At 43.0% G+C, this 27082-nt stretch overlaps 1 protein-coding gene across 10 annotated transcripts in view; it reads right to left on the bottom strand.

The window, feature by feature from the left end:
- Positions 1-27082, bottom strand: part of LOC121581016 (adhesion G protein-coupled receptor L2) — a 109669-nt gene that overhangs the window by 30488 nt on the left and 52099 nt on the right. For all 10 annotated transcript variants that reach the window (XM_041896313.2, XM_041896311.1, XM_041896308.1 and 7 more), the window contains 6 exons: positions 25839-26642; positions 13568-13870; positions 7933-8036; positions 7216-7401; positions 4452-4490; positions 675-858 (listed from right to left, as the gene is read on the bottom strand). In XM_041896313.2, coding sequence (XP_041752247.1) covers positions 675-858; positions 4452-4490; positions 7216-7401; positions 7933-8036; positions 13568-13870; positions 25839-26642 — 1620 coding nt within the window. The remainder of the gene's footprint in view (positions 1-674; positions 859-4451; positions 4491-7215; positions 7402-7932; positions 8037-13567; positions 13871-25838; positions 26643-27082) is intronic.

Raw genomic sequence — 27082 nt, 5'->3', positions numbered from 1 at the left:
TTAGATGTTCGATGAGCAGATGTCCACATACTTTTGGTCATGTAGTGTATGAAATGATTCAATTGATTTATTCGATCTTCCATGAGAAGACCAGACAGTTCATCTTGCAGAACAAATTCAATGCCCCTACTTAACTATGCAAGAAAAAGGCAGTGGGGAACTCATAACCATGGCAACAAAGAGGCTTGTGTAGGGAAAATGACAGTTCACTGCACAAAGCTGACTTAAATGAATGAGATCACATTGCTAATAAACTGCCTGTGAGAACATATTAGCTTGCCTGGCGCTGAGCGAGACATCAAACCTCCTACTGTGACTTCAACTAAATTTGGTCTTTCTAAAAACCACTTTGCCTCTCTCCTGGAGGAATAGCTGTCCAGGTTCTTGTCTAGAATGAATAAGCCCATGGAACAGAAGCCCTGGGGCCTAGCAGAAGTATGTTTCTACAGAATGGTTGTGAATGTTAACTTCCACTTCCTTGAACATAACAAACTGTAGAAAAAAAGCCAATTTTAGTACTGAGGTTAAAGTAATTTTCTTCCAAGACAGGGGGGAGATAATCCAAATGAAAATAATCATTAAAACTGTGGATTGTAACTGGCAGACGTGTCTGTCTAGTTTTTCATTTTTATGAGTGATGGGCAGGGTGGGTAGAGAGAAAAAAAAATACGTACTTATGTTGTCTGCAGGCACTTTGACTACAGCGGGCTCAATCAGGTTGTCGGCAAGGACGAAGGCTCCTTCCTCCAGGGTATCCAGTAACATGGTGGCTGCGTGCGTTTGCTCCGTGGAATTCATGTCTTCCCAGGACTTCAGAGCTTCCGGCCTCAGGAGGTTGTCAACCGTATCCACTATGGCCTGTATCCGTGGACACAAGTAAAATGTCAGACCTTTGTTGCTTTTTATTTATACCTCATAACTTCTACTAATGTCTGCAGCATACAGGTGGAAAAGGGGCAAGGAAGGCATATGATGCTGATGGCAAGTAAGGACAAGCAACAACCAAGAAATTCAACAAATAAGGTCACAGGAATTAAAGGATGATATGAAGATACATTCAAATTAAAACATCACTTAAAGATGGCATGGTGGTCACAGAATATAAACTACAGGAAGTTGTCTCCCCACTTCGCTGGTTTAGACCGATTTCTTTTCTTTTGAATAACAAAACTGTGCCAGAGGGGAAGTTCAAACACAAACCAAATGTTTTTCAAATGAATGGAGAAGTTTTTCCACAATACTACTCTCTCAGTTCCTGTTCTTTAACATCTTATTTTTCCCAAAGAACAATTATCTTCCTCTTCGCTAACAAAAAATATATTCCATAACAGAATCTGGTCATAATGGCCTTGCAATGTGCAGCTTTTCCTTCCTAGAGGGGAAAATGTTATAAAGAAAATTAATCAATTTGTTTCATGGGTAGCAGTCTAAGTAAAGAAGGGTATAATTCTGCTTGTTTTCAATGACAATCCTTTCATTTCCTGCTTGGCTGATAAGCAGTAAGTAAGCAAAACATTCCAAACGCTCAAGAAAAAGTATCAAATGTTGATCAAAATGGAGGTCACTGTGACCCTGTGCAAGAGAGTTCAACTCCCATGTAGCTTAGCATTTCTATCTATATCCATAGCCACACAGCAGCGCTAACGCTAGCCCCATTGATGACTCCCATGTAGCTTATCTATAGTGCATTCGGAAAGTATACAGACCCCTTCCCTTTTCCCACATTTTGTTACGTTACAGCCTTATTCTAAGATGGATTAAATATTATTTTTTTCTCATTAATCTACACACAATACCCCATAATGACAAAGCGAAAATAGGTTTCTAGAAAAATGTGCACATTTATTAAAGGTAAAAAACAGAAATACCTTATTTACGTAAGTATTCAGACCCTTTGCTATGAGACTCGAAATTTAGCTCAGGTGCATCCTGTTTCCATTGATCATCCTTGAGATGTTCTTCAACTTGATTGGAGTCCACCTGTGGTAAATTCAATTGCTTGATCCTCTGTGGAGATGGGAGAACCTTCCAGAAGGACAACCATCTCTGCAGCACTCCACCAGACGGAAGCCACTCCTCAGTAAAAGGCACATCACAGCCCGCTTGGAGTTTGCCAAAAGGCACCTAAATGACTCTCAGACCATGAGAAACAAGATTCTCTGGTCTGATGAAACCAAGATTTAACTCTTTGGCCTGAATGTCAAGCGTCACGTCTGGAGGAAACCTGGCACCATCCCTACGGTGAAGCATGGTGGTGGCAGCATCATGCTGTGGGGATGTTTTTCAGAAGCAGGGACTCGAAGACTAGTCAGAATTGAGGGAAAGATGAACGGAGCAAAGTACAGAGAGATCCTTGATGAAAACCTGCTCCAGAGTGCTCTCGACCTCAGACTGGGGCAAAGGTTCACCTTCCAACAGGACAACGACCCTAAGCACACAGCCAAAACAACGCTGGAGTGGCTTTGGGACAAGTGTCTGAATGTCCTTGAGTGGCCCAGCCAGAGCCCGGACTTGAACCCGATCGAACATCTCTGGAGAGACCTGAAAATAACTGTGCAGTGACGCTCCCCATCCAACCTGACAGAGCTTGAAAGGATCTGCAGAGAAGAATGGGAGAAACTCCCTAAATACAGGTGTGCCAAGCTTGTAGCGTCATACCCAAGAAGACTCAAGACCGTAATCGCTACCAAAGCTGCTTCAACAAAGTACTGAGTAAAAGGTCTGAATACTTATGTAAATGTGATATTTCTGTTTTTTATATACATTTACAAAAAATTATAAAAACCTGTTTTTGCTCTGTCATTATGGGGTATTGTGGTTAGATTGATTAGGGGGGGAAAGGTTGACTACTTTCCGAATGCACTGTATATCCACAACCACACAGCAGTGTTAACGCTAGCCCCACTCATGACTCCCATGTAGCTTATATCCATATCCACACAGCAGCGCTACCAAACATATCCATCAGCATAATTACCCCACAAATCCATATCAACCCATGACCCGATAAACTAGTGACAATTTAACCACAGGTGACATTAACCACAGCAGAGGCCCAGGCTACACTATAGTGGTAATTAGCCAATAACAACAGTCACTCAATGTACCAATTAGTGCAAAGCTGTGATTATCATCCACACACACTAATTGACCATAGGCACAATTACCCTGTTGTCTGGATTAACCAGTGGGACGATTAAACACTGTAGTCCCTCGCCATCAAACCAGACTGATGATTAACCAATCACCAAAACATGTAAACCAACCACACGGCTGGCTACCATTATTACCTAGAGCTATGATAGGCGTACAGCCCAGTCAGTGTCGGAGAGGATAGGATAGGAAGAGAGGGGAGGAGGGGAGGCGTCACAGTAGTGATTTCAGGGCTAGGACCATTACACCCCAGACAAACAAAGAAACACTCAATGGTCCTCCCTCCTGGTGAGTACCCGCTTCCTTGTAGGCATGAAGAATGAGGAACACAAAAAAAAGATTTACAAAATATCAATGTCTTTAATTTGTGGCAGCGTTAGAAGAAAGAAAAAACCTCTCTGTTCTGATTGAGTCCTCTTTAATTAATATAATTCTCGCCTGGGTGGAGGTCCCACCACACACCAATCACAAGATGCCCCACAGCGAGCAGGAAATGCTTGGGTGGTGGTGGTGCTGCTGACTTCACTTACATTGCCTATTGATGAATGGTGATGCATAAAGAAGACAGACTTATATCAAGTTGACAGAGAAATACAGTGTATCCCTATTTCTCACAGTAAATGAGACCTCAGTAAAAAACAGCCCTAACTCATGGTGAAGAATGCTCCCACCAGTTATACAGAGACTGAAGAGAGAGACACAGAGGTCTGAGAAGGCTGGTTTGTTTTGTGCAAGGCAGGCCCACTGTGAGTTTACGCCAGAACCGCTTCTTTCAACAGGACCTGCTCTCAGATTATAAACTCAGAGGAAAGGAAAATGACATTAAGAGAGAAAGGAATGAAAAGAACCTACTAATCCTATATGAACACAAACACATTAATGGGACTGAAAATGAATCCATCAAACAAACACAAAATTGTGCACTTTTGTCAGCGAGAGGAGGAACAAGGAGAGGCTGGAAATGGTAAAACACAAGCAAGTGAAAAACTGAGTACACTGCCACTTTGATCAAACTTCTGGCTGACAGGGAGCTACAATTACGGCCGTGGGAAGGCAATTACTCATACAACGCACAAAGAGCAGACAGGAGAGAGGGGAATAGAGAGAGAGATAAGAGATAGAAGGAGAGATATTGACAGACAGACAGACATACAGACAGGCAGGCAGGCAGACGCGTTGTGCATACAGACAAGCCAGCAGATAATCACAGACAGACACCAATGCTTCATGCTACTGAGCATATTGTGGATACTTTAAGAGGGAAAGGTGTCTATGTGGAACCAGCAGATATACAGTACCTTCATATATGCCCTGCAAGTCCGCTCTCTCTTTTGAAGCTTTTTAACACAAAGAACAAGAAAAAAAGGAGGTTAGTCTATGTCTTTAGAAAACACAGATATCTTAAAATACACCACTTACCCAACTTGAATAAGGATGGAAATTATAATATATAAACCTTATGAAATAAGAAGCTCACTGTATATTATGCAGCACATTCTAAATGTGTTTCGGAAGCTGTATCTAGCTTACATAACTACAAGGGCTTGGCTGGCCAAGACAGAGCTGCACAGCATAGCGTTGTAGATGGGGAATTGCTGAGGTAAACTTCCTACTCTTTGCATTAACGATGCTTTATAAAGCATTGAGACAATAAACCAAGCAGGAGATGGTCATTTGGAATCTATGGCACTGTGGTTATAACAGTATGCCGGCTCTGAGTTTTATTGTAGAGCCTTTTGTTGGTTGGTCTCCGTCTCAGTCAAAAGAGACTGCTTCATTATTCCCACTGCTAGCTAAATTGTGGCTGCAGGAGTATAGCACTGTGCAGTTTTAAGAGAGTACAGCCAGAACATAGACAGAAAGATTCAGTCTAGGATTTGCTAACCCAAAAGTAACAAAGACAACACTACCCAGGTGTCTTTTGGTCCAAATCCTTTCACTTTTACGTTCTGAATAGTACTGTAATACTGTAATTAATTTATCCATATGACTGTGGCCTTAACATTCCTCCTTGGGCCCTTCACTCAGAGATACAGTTGAAGTCGGAAGTTTACATACACCTTAGCCAAATACATTTAAACTCTGTTTTTCACAATTCCTGACATTTAATCCTAGTAAAAATCCATTGTTTTAGGTCAGTTAGGATCACCACTTTATTTTAAGAACTTGAAATGTCAGAATAATAGTAGAGAGAAAGAAATAAAAGCAGAAATAAATCATTCATCACATTCCCAGTGGGTCAGAAGTTTACATACACTCAATTAGTATTTGGTAGCATTGCCTTTAAATTGTTTAACTTGGGTCAAACATTTCGGGTAGCCTTCCACAAGCTTCCCACAATAAGTTGGGTGAATTTTGGCCCATTCCTCCTGACAGAGCTGGTGTAACTGAGTCAGGTTTGTAGGCCTCCTTGCTCGCACAAGCCTTTTCAGTTCTGCCCACACATTTTCTATAGGATTGAGGTCAGGGCTTTGTGATGGCCACTCCAATACCTTGACTTTGTTGTCCTTAAGCCATTTTGCCACAACTTTGGAAGTATGCTTGGGGTCATTGTCCATTTGGAAGACCCATTTGCGACCAACCTTTAACTTCCTGACTGATATCTTGAGATGTTGCTTCAATATATCCACATCATTTTCCTTCCTCATGATGCCATCTATTTTGTTAAGTGCACCAGTCCCTCCTGCAGCAAAGCACCCCCACAGCATGATGCTGTCACCCCCGTGCTTCACGGTTGGGATGGTGTTCTTCGGCTTGCAAGCATTCCCCTTTTTTCTCCAAACATAACGATGGTCATTATGGGCAAACAGTTCTATTTTTGTTTCATCAAACCAAAGGACATTTCTCCAAAAAGTACAATCTTTGTCCCCATGTGCAGTTGCAAACCATAGGCTTGTTTATGGCGGTTTTGGAGCAGTTGCTGAGCGGCCTTTCAGGTTATGTCGATATAGATTTTACTGTGGATAAAGATACTTTTGTACCTGTTTCCTACAGCATCTTCACAAGGTCCTTTGCTGTTGTTCTGGGATTGATTTGCACTTTTCGCACCAAAGTAAGTTCATCTCTAGGAGACAGAACGTGTCTCCTTCCTGGGCGGTATGTTGGCTGCGTGGTCCCATGGTGTTTATACTTGCGTACTATTGTTTGTACAGATGAATGTGGTACCTTCAGGCGTTTGGAAATTGCTCCCAAGGATTAACCAGACTTGTGGAGGTCTACAATTTTTATTCTGAAGTCTTGCCTGATTTCTTTTGATTTTCCCATGATGTCAAGCAAAGTGGCACTGAGTTTGAAGGTAGGCCTTGAAATACACAGGTACACCTCCAATTGACTCAAATGATGTCAATTAGCCTATCAGAAGCTTCTAAAGCCATGACATCATTTTCTGGAATTTACCAAGCTGTTTAAAGGCACCGTCAACTTAGTGTATGTAAACCTCTGACCCACTGGAATTGTGATACAGTGAATTATAAGTGAAATAATCTGTCTGTAAACAATTGTTGGAAAAATTACTTGTGTCATGCCCAAAGTAGATGTCCTAACCGACTACCCTGGCGTTGTAAGCGCCATGCTCTACCAATTGAGCTACAGAGGACCACCTACTTGCCTGGCTAGTGGTGGAGAGGAGAGTTATTCTTTGTGTTGGCTAACGGGGGGCTGATATCCGTTAGCTCTTTAAGTCAGAGCTGTCAGGTGAGAAGGCTGCGTTTCAGAACCCATTAATTACTAAGACTAGGTGGGGCTGGAAGAATGAGCTCCCCCCCTCTCCGCAGCCACAGCTCCCCCTTAAGGCTGGGCCAGCCTCTCCACCCCCCTCCCTAATCTCACCTGGAAGGAGACAGTGTGGGGGAGGGGGAGGGCTAATGAGTGGCTTAACCTGTGTAGAGTCAAAGGTGGAGCAGAGGGGGGGGGCAGGGAGTGCAGGAAATACTACCCACCCAGAGATATACGTATGTTTATACAGTGTATGGCTCTCGTTCCTACTAGCCTACCTGGGGTCACATATACTCAGATTTATGCACTCGAATCGTCTGCTAAATGACATATATTATTTTATATTACCTTGTTGAAGCTGTGCCCGGCCGAGTCCTTTTCGCTAGGCCGTAGCTCCTGGAGCTGAGCGTCCAGGATGTCCACCAGCTGCTCCATGAGTCGCACTGATGAGCTGATGTCACCGGCGAACACTGGACCCTGCGTGTGGCGGGCCAGCTCATTGGCTAGGTTAGCTGCATTCTCCCCACTACGGATCTGGAGTTGGAGGAAAAACGGCAATATTAAAAGGTCCTGTTCAAGCTTTTAATTACTTGTTTCCTACTAAATACGGTACCTGGTATGTGGTATGTTAACGATGTGCTAACAACGGATACTACTGATTTAATGTGGACGAAAACAGCACAGCAGGAAAAGGCTCAGGGTCATTGGTGCAACGTCTTTGAAAGATCGGCATCACAGTGTCAGGTAATGTACAGGTAATGTATCACATACTGATTTAAACTCAAATCAATATTAATGCTGCTAGCTATAGGCCACAGAGAGCAAGAAAAATGTCAACAAATGTGCATTGAATGTGTATTTTGTTTACATCTATAAGTAATTCAGTGGAATACAGTATGTATGTATGTATGGGCAAACCCCTTATTTAGTGTTGCAACCAACAAGATGCCCTAAAATTACAGATACACTGTGCCCTTTCAGATAAAGCAGTAGAGGAAAGTTGACGTGTTGTTTTGTTCCTTCCCTCGCTGTCACCAGAGCCATGGGGGGACATTGTTGACCAACCTTTTGTGCCACTTGAGAGACCCAGTGGGAAGTACAGTTGCTGAGGTCGGGTCCCTTTGGGTTCCAGGTCCCCCCTGCCACCGTGCAGAGGTAGGAGGCAATGCCTGGAGAAACGCACAACAAAGACAACAGTTACACAACCCTATTGTCTGTTTTTCATGTGAAATGGTATGTATTGTATGTGTGCATTTATTTGTGTACATTTTTGTAATGTTGCTGACCACTGCCATCTTGAACAGGTCTCTCTTGCAAAATATATTGCATCACAATGAGTATAGCCTGTTTAAATAAAGGTTAAATACATTTGTATTTAACAGAGGTTAGGCCAACTCTTCACCCTCCTACCACTCCTGTCCTCCACTCAACAAGTCTCTCAGGAAAAACAAACGACTGAGGTCAGCCATGGTCAAAAAAAGCAATGATGCGAAACGTGGCTGTCCAGTAGGAACCATGAAGGTTGCCAGCTTTGTATTGTCTAACAGTGGACACTGAACAGTGAGATATTCTTATACAGTTCAGCTTTATATACTGTAGGAATCATTGTCTTCTTATAGTCTAATTCAGTGGTATTCAAAGTCGGGGTCGCGACGGGGGAACTGCAGTGAGGTCACCCCAACAAAATAAAAAACACAACAAAAAAACACATTTTTATTGAGTAAATGTATTTATGGCTTTCTTTTCATTTTGATAAGAGATGAAAATGCAAAGAATTTAAGTTTATTAGTTGATGTAAAAATCTACATTCACAGATTTTAAGGTTGTGTCATTAGATTCGGAGTTGGGTGTGGTCGCAAGAAATTATTGGGAAAGAATGGGGTCCCCATTGAAAAAGTTTGAATACCACTGGTCTAATTGCTGGTTGTCAATTAATATAGTTGCCATTAGCTCCTCTGTACCAGTGGAGGCTCCTCAGAGGAGGAAGGGGAGGACCATCCTCCTCAGTGAATTTTATAAAATAAAAAAAGTAAAACATTAAAAAAGTTATACTTTTTAGATAAAACGATACTAAATATAATCACATCACCAAATAATGTATTAAAACCCACTATTCTGCAATGAAGGTCTACAGTAGCTTCGACAGCACTCTATAGGGTAGCACCATGGTGTAGCCAGAGGACAGCTAGCTTCCATCCTCCTCTGGGTACATTGACTTCAATACAAATCCTAGGAGGCTCATGGCTCTCAACCCCTTCCATATACATACACAGTAATTATGACAACTTCCGGAAGACGTTCTCCAACCTATCAGAGCTCTTGCAGCATGAACTGACATGTTGTCCACCCAATCAAAGGATCAGAGAATGAATCTAGTACTGAAAGCATAAGCTACAGCTAGCTAGCACTGCAGTGCATAAAATGTGGTGAGTAGTTGAGTCAAAGAGAGAGAAAGACAATACTTGAACAGTTTTGAACAAATTCCTTTCTTCCAAAATGAAGGAGAAGCAAGAGAGAGAGTAATTTTTTTCACTTTCAGTTCACTTACAGTTGAAGTCGGAAGTTTACATACACCTTAGCCAAATGCATTTAAACTCAGTTTTTCACAATTCCTGACATTTAATCCTATTTAGGATCACCACTTTATTTTAAGAATGTGAAATGTCAGAATAATAGTAGAGAGAATTATTTATTTCAGCTTTTATTTCTTTCATCACATTCCTAGTGGGTCAGAAGTTTACATACACTCAATTAGTATTTGGTAGCATTGCCTTTAAATTGTTTAACGTGGGTCAAACGTTTCGGGTAGCCTTCCACAAGCCACTCCAATACCTTGCGCCTTTGTGGTCCTTAAGCCATTTTGCCACAACTTTGGAAGTATGCTTGGGGTCATTGTCCATTTGGAAGACCCATTTGCGACCAAGCTTTAACTTCCTGAGTGATGTCTTGAGATGTTACTTCAATATATCCACATCATTTTCCTTCCTCATGATGCCATCTATTTTGTGAAGTGCACCAGTCCCTCCTGCAGCAAAGCACCCCCACAGCATGATGCTGCCACGCCCGTGCTTCACGGTTGGGATGGTGTTATTTGGCTTGCAAGCGCCCCCTTTTTTCTCCAAACATAACAATGGTCATTATAGCCAAACAGTTCTATTTTTGTTTTATCAGACCAGAGGACATTTCTCCAAAAAGTACGATCTTTGTCCCCATGTGCAGTTGCAAACCGTAGTCTGGCTTTTTTATGGCGGTTTTGGAGCAGTGACTTCTTCCTTGCTGAGTGGCCTTTCAGGTTATGTCGATATAGGACTCGTTTTACTGTGGATATAGATATTTTTGTACCTGTTTCCTCCAGCATCTTCACAAGGTCCTTTGCTGTTGTTCTGGGATTGATTTGCACTTTTCGCACCAAAGTAAGTTAATCTCTAGGAGACAGAACGCGTCTCCTTCCTGAGTGGTATGACGGCTGCGTGGTCCCATGGTGTTTATACTTGCGTACTATTGTTTGTACAGATGAACGTGGTACCTTCAGGCGTTTGGAAATTGGTCCCAAGGATGAACCAGACTTGTGGAGGTCTACAATTTTTATTCTGAGGTCTTGGCTGATTTATTTTGATTTTCCCATGATGTCAAGCAAAGAGGCACTGAGTTTGAAGGTAGGCCTTGAAATATACAGGTGCACCTCCAATTGACTCAAATGATGTCAATTAGCCTATCAGAAGCTTCTAAAGCCATGACATCATTTTCTGGAATTTTCCAAGCTGTTTAAAGGCACAGTCAACTTCTGACCCACTGGAATTGTGATACAGTGAATTATATGTGAAATAATCTGTCTGTAAACAATTGTTGGAAAAATTACTTGTGTCATGCACAAAGTAGATGTCCTAACCGACTTGCCAAAACTATAGTTTGTTAACAAGAAATATGTGGAGTGGTTGAAAAATGAGTTTTAATGACTCCAACCTAAGTGTATGTAAACTTCCGACTTCAACTGTACTTAGCTAGCAAATGCAGCTAGCTAGTTTAGCCTACTCAAACACCCTGCTCAAACAGAGGGATGCTATGTTAGCTAGCTGGCTATGACTATCCAACACAAAACTGGAACTCTTCCAAGTCAAAGTAAGCTTTTGGTTTTACTAATTTATTGCCACCAGGGCCCGCCGGTGTAAATGCTAAACTGCTTGTAACGTTACTGCACAATTGTAGTGGGTTTACTAACACGTTAGTTCTATTAGCTATGTTGACTATGACGTTACTTTAGCTAATATGGTGACAACGATGTAGGCTGTGTGAAGCGGTTATGATATGGCTCGGAAAGGTTTTTTCGCCTGGTCACATACAGCTGATCATGTGTTGTGCATTGAAGTCCACAAGCGAAGGGGAAAGGTGCGAGAAGGAATACAACGTGGCTGCTATGAAAGTGAACTGTGTTTACGCGTGATCAGGGATGTATTCATTCTGCCAATTCTGTTGAAAAACAAAATGGGGATAAACATACCTGAATTTGTCCAATAGAAACACTAATTTGCAACTGTTGGGCTACTGATTACACCCTATATCAGCTAGATGCAGGCAAGAGTGTGATGGGTATAGGGAACATTCAGTATCACGTAGTAGCCTAAACCTATCGCTGTTACATTGAACTGCTCATAAAAAATTAAAAACGTCCTCCCTCATCTTAAACTGCATTGACCGCCACTGCTCTGTACCGTATATCTTACTGAATTCTTGTCAATTAACAGTGTTGCCATAATGTTAGCTACCTATTTGTAACCCTTGATGTCCTACATGTCTGCTTTCCATATTATTGAAATAACAATGATAATATACAGTGGGGAAAAAAAGTATTTAGTCAGCCACCAACTGTGCAAGTTCTCCCACTTAAAAAGATGAGAGAGGCCTGTAATTTTCATCATATGTACACGTCAACTATGACAGACAAAATGAGAAAAAAAATTCCAGAAAATGACATTGTAGGATTTTTTATGAATTCATTTGCAAATTATGGTGGAAAATAAGTATTTGGTCACCTACAAACAAGCAAGATTTCTGGCTCTCACAGACCTGTAACTTCTTCTTTAAGAGGCTCCTCTGTCCTCCACTCGTTACCTGTATTAATGGCACCTGTTTGAACTTGTTATCAGTATAAAAGACACCTGTCCACAACCTCAAACAGTCATACTCCAAACTCCACTACGGCCAAGACCAAAGAGCTGTCAAAGGACACCAGAAACAAAATTGTAGACCTGCACCAGGCTGGGAAGACTGAATCTGCAATAGGTAAGCAGCTTGGTTTGAAGAAATCAACTGTGGGAGCAATTATTAGGAAATAGAAGACATACAAGGCCACTGATAATCTCCCTCGATTTGGGGCACCCAAGATCTCACCCGTGGGGTCAAAATGATCACAAGAACGGTGAGCAAAAATCCCAGAACCACACGGGGGGACCTAGTGAATGACCTGCAGAGAGCTGGAACCAAAGTAACAAAGCCTACCATCAGTAACACACTAAGGCCAGGGACTCCAAATCCTGCAGTGCCAGACGTGTCCCCCTGCTTAAGCCAGGCCCGTCTGAAGTTTGCTAGAGTGCATTTGGATGATCCAGAAGAGGATTGGGAGAATGTCATATGGTCAGATGAAACCAAAATATAACTTTTTGGTAAAAACTCAACTCGTCGTGTTTGGAGGACAAAGAATGCTGAGTTGCATCCAAAGAACACCATACCTACTGTGAAGCATGGGGGTGGGAAACATCATGCTTTGGGGCTGTTTTTCTGCAAAGGGACCAGGTCAACTGATCCGTGTAAGGAAAGAATGAATGGGGCCATGTATCGTGAGATTTTGAGTGAAAACCTCCTCCCATCAGCAAGGGCATTGAAGATGAAATGTGGCTGGGTCTTTCAGCATGACAATGATCCCAAACACACACGGCAACGGAGGGGTAGGCTTCGGAAGCATTTCAAGGTCCTGGAGTGGCCTAGCCAGTCTCCAGATCTCAACCCCATAGAAAATCTTTGGAGGGAGCTGAAAGTCCGTGTTGCCCAGCGACAGCCCCAAAACATCACTGCTCTAGAGGAGATCTGCATGGAGGAATGTGCCAAAATACCAGCAACAGTGTGTGAAAACCTTGTGAAGACTTACAGAAAACGTTTGACCTGTGTCATTGCCAACAAAGGGTATATGACAAAGTATTGAGAAACTTTTGTTATTGACCAAATACTTATTTTCCACCATAATTTGCAAATCAATTCATTAAAAATCCTACAATGTGATTTTCTGGAATTTCTTTTCTCAATTTGTCTGTTATAGTTGACGTGTACCTATGATGAAAAGTACAGGCCTCTCTCATCTTTTTAAGTGGGAGAACATGCACAATTGGTGGCTGACTAAATACTTTTTTTCCCCACTGTACATCCCCTTACGCCACCACAATGTACATTCTCTTACTGTTTATTTTATCTTCCTATATTGTCTGTTTGGCATCACTAGCATATTGTAGGTAATGAATATCACATCTTGGCACCTTGTCTAATGTAAAATAGGTGAAAGACAATATCTAAACACACTAATAAGCACTAACACGTTCATACACAGAGGAATACTCACACACACACATGCCCTCACGCACATACCTCACACACACACACACACACACACCTTCCCTCCATCCCCACCCTCCCTCTTGGTTCCTGATAGTACCTCTGGTTCCTTTGGGGCAGGGTCTCTCCACGGTGACTCCAGTGTGTGTCTGGGGCCAGGAGATGCCTCTCTTCATTGTTCCCTCACAGAAGCGCCTGGGGGTTGGGGGGATCTCTGGGGCGGTGGGGTCAGCCGTTCCATGGGAGTCATCCGCTGGGTTACCCGCCTCTCTCTCTCTCCCATCCCTGGGGTCGGCTGGAATCGTGGTGTTAACTGAGCCTTTGACTGTGGACGTGGTGGTGGTGATGAGAGTGGTGGTTTCAGGCAGGGCTGATGAGAGGGAGACATCTTCTGTAGTTGGCACTAGGAGAGGAAGAGAAGAGAGAAGAATGGTGGTTATAGCTTTCATAAAACCCAGGCTTACCTTGAACTCCCTTCATACATTTCAGATATACATCAGATAGATCAGTCAGCAGGGAAAGTTCAAGGTAGTTTCACTGTTTAAGTTCCACACTGCTAGAAGGGATGGCTGCTCTACTCTACACATCAACTGGAGACGCCCATCAATTCCTGGAGACTAAGTCTACTGCAGCACCCAGGTATTACTCCACCTCTCTCAGTTCTGTTTCTGCTCCAGCACAGAAAGCACAAAGTTAGGAGAAGGAAACCTGCAAACACTACACCAAGGTTTCCCAAACTCGGTCCTGGGGCCCCGCCTGGGTGCACGTTTTGTTTTTTTCCCTAGCACTATACAACTGATTCAAATAAACTTGTCATCAAGCTTTGGTTATTTGAATCAGCAGTGTAGCGCTAGGTCAAAAACCAAAACGTGCACCCAGGGGGTACCCCAGGACCGAGTTTTGGAAACCCTGCACTAAACTATCTCAGCTATTTTTACCTTTACCCAATCCCCAAAATAACGAGAGGTCAGGTAGTGTAGCAGCATCCGCCTGGCTCTGTCTGGGAGCGGCTGATTAAATGTCAACAGGGAAGACAAAGCCTGCCTGCATTTTACTTTTTTCTCGTCCGTTTCATCTCTCTCTTTGATAAAGCCGGCGTGAGGAAACTAAACTGCAATGCTCTGGGCAAAAACCATACCTCAGCGATAATGCTCTGCTGCTGTATTCAATGCACAGCTATAAAGAAAATCTGTGTAGGTGTGTGTGTTAACCAAGAAGGTGTAGTCTCTAGGCCTTTTTTACAGTGTCTACCCATTTGTTTGAGCACAGATATGTGAATGTACAGTAGATGTATGCTTGAATGAAAGAGGCAAATAGGAAAATAGATATAAAAGAGTACAGAGAAAACAGTTTATTGTGCATGCTTGGTGTGCTTGCAGCCCGCGTATGTGAGACAGTGACTGTTTGCATGACTACACTGGTTGCCTCTTGCCTTACTGATCTTATATTATATCCATGGCCACACGATCGCTGGCACTGATAAGAGGCGGCTTCCCAGAATGAGGTCTGCTACTGTGAAAGTCCTGCAGTGCCGTCTTCAGAGGCCGATGGTGCTTCAGGGAAAAGGCAATATCATGCTATCTGACACCCCATCATCAGACACATATCTCCATTTCCTCCCGACCTGAATGGTGAGAATGCCCACATTTAGTGTCTGAGCTCTGGAGCTAATCAGACCATCAGGAGACTGGTCGTCTTTGTTTTGGGTTTCCATTTCAGTGAAATCTGGAAGTTCATTACAAAGCCCTGTCTGTGTCTGTGTTTGTCTGTGTTTAGGACGGGCTTTTCAAAAAAGACCTCAAAGTGCATAAACAACAATGCATTACATCTAGCCAGACACCGCGGTTCTCAGAAAAAAAGGGGAGGGGAAAAAATGTCCCAGACAGCGACACATTTCGGATTTAAAAATGGCAGCCAGGATCAACCAGCCTTGTTGCAGTGTTGTTGTGTTATGACATATAATTAAATGACCTTTTCTCCCCTGGCAGGAGCAGTGTTTATTTGGGCCGTACTCATTCCTTCATTGTGCGTCCATCTGTCGGTCAGCCACTCCCTCACTCGCTCACATGTTTCTGTGCACTGAGCGTGGATGCAAATGAGTGTCTGACATATGTCCAGTTTATTGTTGTGTGAACAGATGTTGAGAGGAGGTCTCTTATGAATATTTGACATTCATGCTGCAGCAGGTTGTGTGGTGGTGTTCTCCCTCTCTCCCTCCCTCCCTCTCTCCCTATGAACAGGCAAGAGGCTGTGAGAGAATAAAGACTTAAAGGGAATCTACAAAACACCATACTGAGAAAAACACTCATACCACAGAGTCACTATTCTAAGGAGACTATCATAGCTATTGATGAGCACTGGAATTCTGGTCTAGTTGTAGTTTAGTAGTGCCTGAGCTTGACCTCCCGACCGCTTCCTCTCTAAAGCGACAGATAGATAAATAAATAAACAGATAAATATACAGAATCTAAACCACTTGTCAAAGATTACCATCTTCCCGTTACATTTCTCTTGATGTCTGCATCCACCGCCCTCCCGCACTCTATAATTTTCTTTTGATTATGATGAGTCATTTCACAGATGGTGGTTGAAAGCTGTGTGTCCTCTGCTAGCACTCAGGCCAGAGAGGGGCCACCTCAATTAGCTGTCATTTCACTCAAGAGCCAGTTAAAGTCCCTCTTGGTGGGGAGGCAGACGGGTAGGACACTCTGGGTGGCATATGTTGAGTGATGTCTGTTATAAATAACCTGAGGTGCTCAGAGGTTGAGTAGCACTCGGAAAAATGCACGGTGTCTGAATTTCTGAACTTTTGAAAACTGAATAGAATGAACTAGATATAATGGAATCGAGAGCAGTGGAATGGGGGCCACTGAGAAAGCAAATAAAGGTTAGGCAACACAGTCCACAAAAAAATGTATGTCGGAAATTGTAAAAACTAAATAGAATGAACTATACACAATCGACAGCAAGTAATGGGACACTTCAAGGGAGTGAGGAAAGGGTTAAGGAAAAGCAATACTCTCCACTAATTCAAGATGATAAACAAAGATAAAGTTAGCGTTCCATATTTTAACATCACTGCAGGGCACTTTGCTTACTTTCCAAAAATGAAATAATAATGAAATGAACCATGATAAGATGATCAGAGACATAGCTACAGTATGCTGTTTGTCTAAGCTAGCCCTTTCTGTTTAAGGCCTAGTCCCCCCTCATGGCTCTGGAGAAGACACGTTTGCCGTTATCTCTGAAGAATTGAGAAAACGATGTGAAGGTTATTTAAGAAAGTTTGACAGGGTAACAACATAATAATGGGCCATCAGTGTGTCTGTGATCTGGAAAAATCCGATGTCTTCTGACTTCTCTCTGCAGAAAGAAGCTATTTAAGTCTTTACGACAATTCAAGGTTTGTTTTGAAATCAATGATTGTTGAAATGAAAGGGTTGATTAAATAGTCGACCAACTGAATGAAAATGTCAAATACTAAGTGCCACTACGTCGCCGTAATAATAGATTCAATAATTAAGCAAAGTCTCAATGAACTTCCAAATGTCCGAATCCTCCAAACTTCGTGGTGGTGTTACATTCCCTTAATTCACACAGTGTTTTTCAAAGTGTGAATTTGGCCACCTATGAGGACTGCAATAAGAGGCCAAAACAGCCTGTACCAAACTGTTGGACACGACACACCAACGCACCACCAGCCTACACTGCAATGCCATGAATAACGAATGGTGTGAGGGTGAGTGAGTGTGTGTGTGGGTGTGTGTCTGTGTGAATGTGTGTGTGTATGTGAGAGTGTGTGTGTGTGCGAGTGTGTGAGTGTAAATGTGTGTGTGTGCATCCATCCGTGTGTTTTAAGCTTAGCCATTTCCAGTCAGTCAGACAGTCTCCCTCCCTCTCTGAATATCTCACACTTAAAGGGAGTAAACAGCAGTACTTGTGAGCCACAATTTTGGTGTTGCTTTTTTGAAGATCCCTACGCCAGACCAGTAGCTAATGATAGAGAGAAACAACAAAACCCAGAAGACATGAATATTACATTAGCTTGTTTTTTGCAGTCTCATCCTGCTCTGCTTGAGCCTATGTGACGCGCTGATGTGAACATCAGTTCTGTGTAGCTAGTAGCTCCGGTAATGGGTCTAAGCGAACCCTCAGGTCAAATAGCCCTTTCATACTGCCCTGGGAAGACAGGGGTTTCCTGGCTTTGCCTTTAGTACAATTTGGAATAACTCATGGGTCTTTCTGGCAGAAAAAGGCAGAAACCACTGCCATCACACAGTGGATGAAGTAAATAACTGAAAAAGTGTAGGTTGTTTTCTTCCTAATGTGTACTTATTACCTGTATTTACTGGACTAGGGCGATTACCACATCAAGCATCGCTGTGGCATTGCTGTGTGCATTATTGACAGTTGTTCTTAAAGATCAAGAGACAGAAAAAGCCCTGCCACTGCCAGCCAGACAAGATTTTGATCTATGTGATCTGATTTACGAGAGCTGAAACTGAAGACTGGGGCCACCTCATACTTACGGTAGGGACACCAGACCATGGAGCCACTTTGAGAGAGAAAAGGTAGCTAGCACAAAATATACTGTACAGCTATCAACACCCTCTCTTCCAGTTCTTTAAATGTCCACTTGAACAAGTCACATATTCCAATCCACCAATCAAGAAGTCCGACTCATGAAGTCTTGTGCCATGGCAACAAGAGGAACAAATGGAGTTGTTCCAACCATCCGCCTGGCACTTTGACCTCTGACCCAAACACACACACAGGAACACACACACACACCCTTGACTCTGGTCTGCATGACTCTCCTTGCTGATGTGTTAATTCCTCCTGATCCTCTAAGTGGCAAGGACCAACCCACGTGATCCGGGTAAATATTCCCTTTGTTTCTCTGCTTCAAAGAGTATAAAGCCCAATCCCCAAAGCCTCACTGTGTGTCAGTCACGATACAATTCTTTAAATGAGCCCAGCAAATGCTTCTTCATCATGCCACACATCGATGCAAAGTTTAAAAAACATACAAATAAATATGCATAACTGAGTTTTATAAGCAGCCAAATTGAATGAGCAGAACGTCGATAGAGCAAGGCAAGGCAAGCCGCTTTATGACATTAGCAAGCTTTGTGAGGCAGAAGAAGATCTAGTCCATTAGAATCTCACTAACTAGCCTATTCTATGTATGCAGCGGCACGGTCGGCGACTCAGCTGTGCCTTCCTTCTCCTTGTGTTGTTGGATCTCTTCATGTGGCTAAACCATACAGTTCTCCATTGGCCCTGTTCCTCTCTGTGAAGCCATTAACTTAACACTCCTCTTTTTCACTCCTCAGATCAATGCTACCTCAAAGGCAAATACATTTTCTCCCTTCTCCCCTCGTTACTTTGAAATGCTCCTGGCAATTATTGGCTCCCCTGATTAGTCTTTTGAATTAATTAGACAGAGACCAGAGTCGATGTCCTTGAGACATCTCAGAAAATACCTTGTAAGTGTCCCTACAAATGTTGTAATGGGTGGCAGTTAGGGGCACATTTTATTGTCACGTCGGAGCAGTACGATCTCTTAAATAGTGGGTCTTCTTAGGAGGTGGACTATCAAAGTCTTGATCACTGGTGTCTGTGTGTTCAGAAAGCATTAGAGGAGTTTCAATCTCTCCAAAACATTTATGTGTTTTGAAACTCATACTCCTGTAGTAAATTCAAATGAATCCTTGGAGTTTTGAATATATCTGAGGAATTATACAGGTATCAAATACAGTTATATATACACAGAAAATATACATTTGGAAACATTCAGGTCCATTTGTTTTGGTTTCTTTCTCATCCCCTAAAACACCTTAATATAGACATATAAATCGGCTTTACCTGGCTCCCCTAGGATGAGCTTTTCAAAAGGGTGGATGTAAAGGCTGTTGGTATAGTAGGAGAAGACACAGTGGTGGTGTTGTACTGACTACAGATCTCTGTAAAAAGCAGAGAATCGTAGTGATTCGGTTACTGACCATTTTTACTGTGGTGCCCCATGAATCTTAATTAGGGCTGACCCTATTTAGTCGACTGGTCAATTATTTGGTCGATAGGCTGTCGACCAAGATGGTTTTTAGTCGAGCAGTAGCAAATATATATATATTATATATATGTTTTATGGCACACGAGACACCTGTCTTATTCGCGCCCATCTCAATGAACTAATCCATTGCGGAGGCCGTGGGGATGGCACAGTCCAATAAGAAGGGGAGTGTGGCTAAGATGCACAATGCACATCTCTCTCCAGGATACGCTCTCTCCTGCCAATTTGTGCAAATTCATTGTTTCATAACTTAATTGTGTGAATTGTTTGCGTTTGATTGTTAGTGTCTATCAGTTCCCCATTACATACACTACATGACCAAAAGTATGGGGATACCTGCTCGTCGAACATCTCATTCCAAAATCATGGGAATTAATATGGAGTTGGTCCCTCCTTTGCTGCTATAACAGCCTCCACTCTCCTGGCATCCGCCAAAACCAGACTCGTCTGTCGGACTGCCTGATGGTGAATCGTGATTAATCACTCCAGAGAACGCGTTTTCACTGCTCCAGAGTCCAATGACGGCAAGCTTTACACTACTCCAGCCTACGCTTGGCATGGTGATCTTAGGCTTGTGTGTGGCTGCTCGGCCAACCGAGAACCGATTTTTACGCGCTTCAGCACTCCGCGGTCCCGTTCTGTGAGCTTGTGTGGCCTACCACTTCGCGGCTGAGCCGTTGTTGCTCCTAGACGTTTCCACTTCACAATAACAGCACTTACAGTTGACCGGGGCAGCTCTAGCAGGGCAGAAATTTGATGAAATGACTTGTTGGAAAGGTGGCATCCTACGACAGTGCCACGTTGAAAGTCACTGAGCTCTTCAGTAAGGCCATTCTACTGCCAATGTTTGTCTATGGAGATTGCATGGCGGTGTGCTCAATTTTATAAACCTGTCAGCAATGGGTGTGGCTGAAATAGCCAAATCCACTAATTTGAAGGGGTGTCCACATACTTTTGTATATATGGTGTATATCACCAGTAGTACATTTACCGTTAATTTCTATAATTTATTTGTTTTCTTAAGGTAATTTCTGTTAATGCATTCAATAGCCTATAATTCTCATTCAGTCTTTACCGTTCTCATTGTCGGAGTGGATACATTGTTTGCAGAGCGCACAACCTATGCTACACTTGTGAGAAAAAAGTTTTGGTTAATTTCATTCAATTTATGAATTTTGTAAGTACAGGCACCTGATTACACATAGAAGTAGGCCTATAGGCTACCTGTCCTGCGCACAAATGTAGGCATATACATGTGCTTATTTGGGGATCTGATAGTATTTCTGATTAGCTCGGTTGGGAACCGAGTGGTGCAGCAGTCTAAGGCACTGCATCGCCATGCTAGAGGCGTCACTACAGACCCGGGTTCGATCCCGGCCTGTATCACAACCGGACGTGATTGGGAGTCCCATAGGGCGGTGCACAATAGGCCCAATGTCGTCCGGGTTTGGGGAGGGTTTTGCCAGGGTATGCCATCATTGTAAATAAGAATTTGTTCTTAACTGACTTGCCTAGTTAAATAAGGGTTGAATAAAAAATTTAAATAACGCACCACCACTAATGAGCTGTGGAGCTTCTCAAAGTAAAGTTTTCACCTCAAACAGCAAGCAAACAAAGTTTGTTATTACATCCATTGAGAATGACAATAGTTCCTCAATGTATTTTATAACTCTTTCCAGCTCTCTCCCTTTCCATAACCACTCAGCGTGAAAGGGAAAAATGTCATGCTCTGATCCAGTGGAAACGTCATAAAATAGGCCTACCTGATTACTACTTATCCCTTGCGCAAATAACCTACAGCTGTGTCTGTCCAGATTTAATTTGCGATGTAAACTGAGGGCCCAGAATATGTTATACAATGTTGCAAGTTTGCTAGAGCAAGCTTCAGGCCAAAGCCAAGTTAATAGTTGATACAATGTTTCAAGTTCATTGCAGTACCGGTACCCCCTGTATATTGTCTCGCTATTGTTATTTTACTGCTGCTCTTTAATTATTTGTTATTTTTCAATTTGACTTCTTTTTTTCTTTTTCTATTTTTACTTATCTGTTTTTTACTTAACACTTATTTTTCTTAAAACTACATTGTTGGTTAAGGGCTTGTAAGTTAGCATTTCACTGTAAGGTCTACACCTGTTGTATTCGGCGCATGTGACAAATACAATTTGATTTTATTTTGATTTTATTTGAGACAGGCCATGCGTAGCCAATGTGATTTATAGGATATTTAGCCCTGCAGGCTGCAATGTTTTTATTTGTTGGTTTTATGTAGGCCATTTCTTACATAGTTGGCAATGGCAATAGAAGTTACTTTTAGGTTTGTATCATTTTCATTTAGATTTGGATCTATATTTTGATTAACCACATGACAATGATTTTGAGATACAAAAACATTCTTATAAATGAAATGAAACTTTTCCACTGAAATGTGCATAAGAAAACCATAACTGGCATGCAGATGAGGCGGCGCACAATTGGCCCAGCGTCGTCCAGGGTAGGGGAGGGAATGGCCGGCAGGGATGTAGCTCAGTTGGTAGAGCATGGCGTTTGCAACGCCAGGGTTGTGGGTTCGATTCCCACGGGGGAACAGTATGAAAAAATAAAAAAATAATGTGTACACTCACTAACTGTAAGTCGCCCTGGATAAGAGCGTCTGCTAAATGACTAAAATGATAAACTGGCATTCCACATGAGAAAGGTTGCCAACTCCTTGTGTAGCCTATTACCGGCAACTTCAGGAGAGTAACGGCAGAATCTGCAGGAGCGGGAGGAGAATGGTCGGGTCAGGTGAAGTTTTTTTCCCTTTGGTTATCTTGATTTCTGGCTCCCTCTTGAGTCATTTGTGTCTTATTTCATCAAACAAGCTCAATGCATATAGTTGATTTTATTAAAACACATAGGGTGTGTCTATATATGGAAAAACACACCCATTGTGAATGTAATTTTGTTTTGTGCATCTCTGGGTGATGTTATGTCAATTCCCAGGGTCATTTCATGTTTTCATGTGTATCTGAGCTATTGCCGTTCAAACAGGCAAAAATGCAGCTGGTTTGACGCACCATTACAATAAAGCTGCTCTTACTACACTGGAAGTTAATAGGAATACGACTTTTAAATCGCGAAAACGTCTATCATACTGGTGATGTCATTACGTGTGAGGTTGTCTTCTCTTGAATGAGCCATTGATCATATTTTTATGATATTCCTACCTTGAGAAATGTGTAATTTAACAGAGGGTCCACCACATTTCTCCTATTAGTCTCCCTCTTCAGTCCAGGGTGTATTGCATGGCCGTTGCGAATGTCAGACTTCACTCAGCGAGGCACATCGATCTGCAGGTTGAATATGGTGAGATTGTAGACTCCTAAATTGATAGTGCAGTTTGTTTAGGCGATTTTACAGCGAACTAGCTACTTCACATGCTGATATTGACTTTGGTATTATTGTGTGAAGCTACTTTTGCTAGGGCAGCAGGTAGCCTAGTGGTTAAGCACAATAGGCCAATAACCGAAAGGTCACTGGTTCGAATACCCAAGCCAGGGTGGAACAATCTGCCGTTCTGCCCTCGAGCAAGGCAGTTAACCCCCAACAACTGCTCCCCGGGCGCCAATGACATCGATTAAGGCATGCCTCCCCCACCTCTCCGATTTAGAGGGGTTGGGTTAAATGTGGAGGACACATTTCGGTTGAATGCATTCAGTTGTGTAAGGTATCCCCTAGCTAGCAGGCCAGCCAATAGAAAGAGCATTGCATTGTGGGTTTTGTAGTTGACTTGAGCTGCAACTGATTTCCATAACAACCACATGTTGCTACCAACCTTATTATAACGACAAAATGAAACACTTGTTCACATAGTGTTATTTAACACTGTAAATTATAGTAATTTGTGGATTTTTCTTTAAATGGACACAATGAATGTTCTCTCTCTGCACCTAAAGTGTTTTTCGGTATCAGTGAGAGTGAGAGTCGTTCTTTTAGCACCATTAGATCACCCTGCAGAACAGGTTGTTTAATTCCTCTCCACTAAACATGAACCATTTACTTTCATGTGCCTGCCTGTGCCATTCACAAAATACCAGTGGAATCTTGCAGCTGGCATAGCCTTGCTTCTCTTTTTGCCTCCCTCTATGAGCAGTTAAATGTTTTCATAAAATGACACAATGATATGCAGAGGCCAGTTATGAATGCAAATACATTGCAACTGTACGCAGTTTCAAATCCAGTAGCAGAACTATAGCTCGAACAAGGGTTCTTAAACTAAAGGGTAAAATAATCAACAACTGTGTGGTTGTTCTCATCATTACGTCTATCGCATGCAGCTGAGCCAGTGAGTTTGTTTGTGTGTCTGGCTCTCCGGTCTTTGCGTTTGCTAAAGTATTAGCTGAAGTAGCAGAACACTGTAAAGCCCCTTGATTGGAAATGCACTACCATGCCAACTCCTCTCCTCTCTTTTCCATGTGGCTGTAAGACATTGAGGGTAGTTATGATAACTCACTTGTTAATTAAATTTGACATACATCTTACCCTAAAGCATCCAGAACAGGCCGTTTGCATGTACATACATGCCCGTTCGGCAATGGAGAACAAACTCATTCAAATTCTAGTATCTAGTGTCTATCTATTCTATTCTACATGGTCTACTTAATTGAGTGCTTTGGTTGGGTTGGGCACACAGAGAGACTCAACCTCTGAGACCTTCATGTCAAGAGCGGCAGGTAGCTTAGTGGTTAAGAGCGTTGTGCCAGTAACCGAAAGGTCGCTGGTTCTAATCCCAGAGCCGACTAGGTGAAAAATCTGTTGATGTGCCCTTGAGCAAGGCACTTAACCCTAATTGCTCCTGTAAGTCGCTCTGGATAAGAGCGTCTGCTAAATGACTAATTTATTTATTATTTAAGAGCTCAAGGCCTCTGTCTGTCTGTCTTGTCTGTCTGCTGGGCAGATATACATGTAGAGGGAGCAAGGGAAAACAAACAGACATGTTGACAAGTGGTCAGAATGCAGGAACATATGGTGTCCATGGGTATGTTGCCCTTGGAGACACAGGTCAGGGATCAGATTTCACAACCTTAACGTTAAGCTAGCCTGGACCCTCACTAACTGAATATCACTTCGTTTTCAATATCGTTTTACTCTAACTTGAACCCCCAATGTCAGCGTGGTAGCATGTTCCCCCACAGTGACTTACACAGTGCGTTAGCGGGGACTTAGCCTAGCTCTCAGGGATAAGGAGGAGGCTGCACCCCAACGTCACGGCAGCATGGTATAGAGTTGATAGTTCCTTGTCAAGTGCAGTGCGTTAGTGGGGACTTAGCCTAGTTTTTAGGGATAAGGAGGCTACATGCAGGTAATTATGCCCATTATCATACAACGTGATGTAAGAGCCCTGTCTGATGACACGCACGTCTGTCTCTCCTCAGACACTTCACAGATTAATTTAAAACCCTACACCGTCTGATAGGTCCATCCACCATAATTGAAATCTTTCTATTTAAAAAAAAATCTTCAACAGCGCTCAAGTCATTCTTCTAACCTTGTCATCTGGCCATGATTCACCGCCGTTACCGCCACACGGTACTTTGACTCTGGGTTTTAACACCGACCGCCACGGCACAAAATTATGGAGATTGTCTCAATCTAGGGTAAATGAGGGGCCGTCAACGAACAGTTGATAGGGTAGCCATGGCAACAGATATCTGAATCGGATCCAAAGGCAAGGAAAGGAAAGTGGGGATAGGATAACCTTCTGTCATACCGTGTGCAATATTTCAGAATCCCATTCCGGGGCATTAAAGGGAAGTTCACAAGGCCACTGCTCATAATGGATTGGGATAAGACCTGAGATTAGAGAATTTGATAGGGTCCAAGTGGAGAGGGAGTGCTTGAGCTTGCCTTATGGTAATAAAGGAAGCAAGGCTTTCCAGCTGATGCCTTGTGCCAGACGGCAAAGGCCCCTGAGGGAGTTATACCTCATTCCAAGGTGAATCTGTAATTTTCTGTTTACTAATGAGGCCTTTCCCCAAGACTAACAAAACCCACTATTCTCTGAATCACACCTGTATTGTGTTAAAACAAAAAAAAAATCTGTCATCATGAGACTTACCCCCCCCCCACAAAGGAATATGTTCAGCCCCTGACACAAACACAACACAAAGGGCTGAATACTAACCTGAAATATGTGTTTGTAACTTTACAGAAATCATCTATTGATATTAATGGGAGGTTTGTGTGAAAATTCAATGTACACATACAGATCTCAAGTCAGGATTCATCTGAAAGAGGCCATACTGTAACTGAGGCATACCTTCAGCAGGGTCTTTCTCCGCGTCAAACTCCAGGTCGTAGCGCAGGATGTAAAAGTTATTCCACACGTACAGCTGGTTATCTCTGGGGTTGTAATCCACAGCAGCGATGTACTGGTACTGGTTGGGGAACAGGATGTCTGTGTACTTTCCCTGGCTCAGCTTGGTGTTGTAGATGTAGTCGATGTGGCTCTTGGCCGCCTCGCTCTCGTTCTCCTCGTAGGTGGACCGCACCACGTGCAGCACGCCGCACACCATGAAGGCATTGGAGGCCGATCTCTTGTCGTACGCCGTCTCCCAGGTGGCCTCGAAGCGGAGAGTGTACGGGTTGAGCTGTGAGACCACGATGCGCCCGTTGTTCTGCTCCGTGGCGTAGATTACCCACAATCCCCGCTCATCGACAGCGAGGTCTATGTCCGTCTTGCCGCCCCAGCGGTACGGCGAAGTGTCGTGATAGTTGGCGTTGGCCACGATGGCCTCACCGCTCTTGATGCGTGTGCGGAGATCAAATTTCACGATGTTGCGCGTGCGCTCCTTGTTGAAGAAGATTGCTCCGTCGTAGGCCACGAAGCCGGTGCCGTCGACTCGATGTGGGAGTTTATAGGTGGTAGTCTGGCGGCCATTTTTTAAGTCCTCCAGGGAGGTGTACTCAATGAGAGTATCGGTGCGGTACGGTGTCCAGGGCATGAAGAACACCTTGTCTCCGGCCTGCAAGGGGTCTTTACACCACGACCCCGCCTGTTGCTCCGCCTCAAACACAAACGTGGGCTCCCCCACCTCCATCAGGGTCCCGGGACAAATGAAAACTAGTGCGGGAGAGGGAGACAGAAAGATGGGTTTAAGTAAAAAATAAGCAGAGTATCAACACAAATATTTCTTCAAGGTATGTAGTGTAATAGTGTATCGTTTTCGCTGCTGTCTGAGTAGAGTGTGGGACAAAGATGTGAGGCAATGTCATTTAACTAGCGCTGAGTGCTATTGCTTGTGAATAAAGGGAAAAATAAAAGGTGAAGCCAAGAGAATAAGAGCAGAAGTGAGTAAAGGACTTGCTTCGTTATAGAGTCTGTCTGTGTGTGACAAAAAAAATCCTAAAAGTTAAACAAAAGGAGGAAAAAACCTGTAAATGCAAGACATGTAAGGGATGGGAGAGGTAGCTAAGGCTGAAGTGTATACTGGAACTTGTTTTAATTCCAACTCCTACCTGGCATCAAACACTGTGACACTGACTGTGTAAATGGTGGAACTG

Source organism: Coregonus clupeaformis, chromosome 14, assembly GCF_020615455.1.
Source record: "Coregonus clupeaformis isolate EN_2021a chromosome 14, ASM2061545v1, whole genome shotgun sequence".
Taxonomy (NCBI): domain Eukaryota; kingdom Metazoa; phylum Chordata; class Actinopteri; order Salmoniformes; family Salmonidae; genus Coregonus; species Coregonus clupeaformis.
The sequence above is the reverse complement of the archived record's forward strand: the minus strand, read 5'-3'. Positions and strand labels throughout refer to the sequence as shown.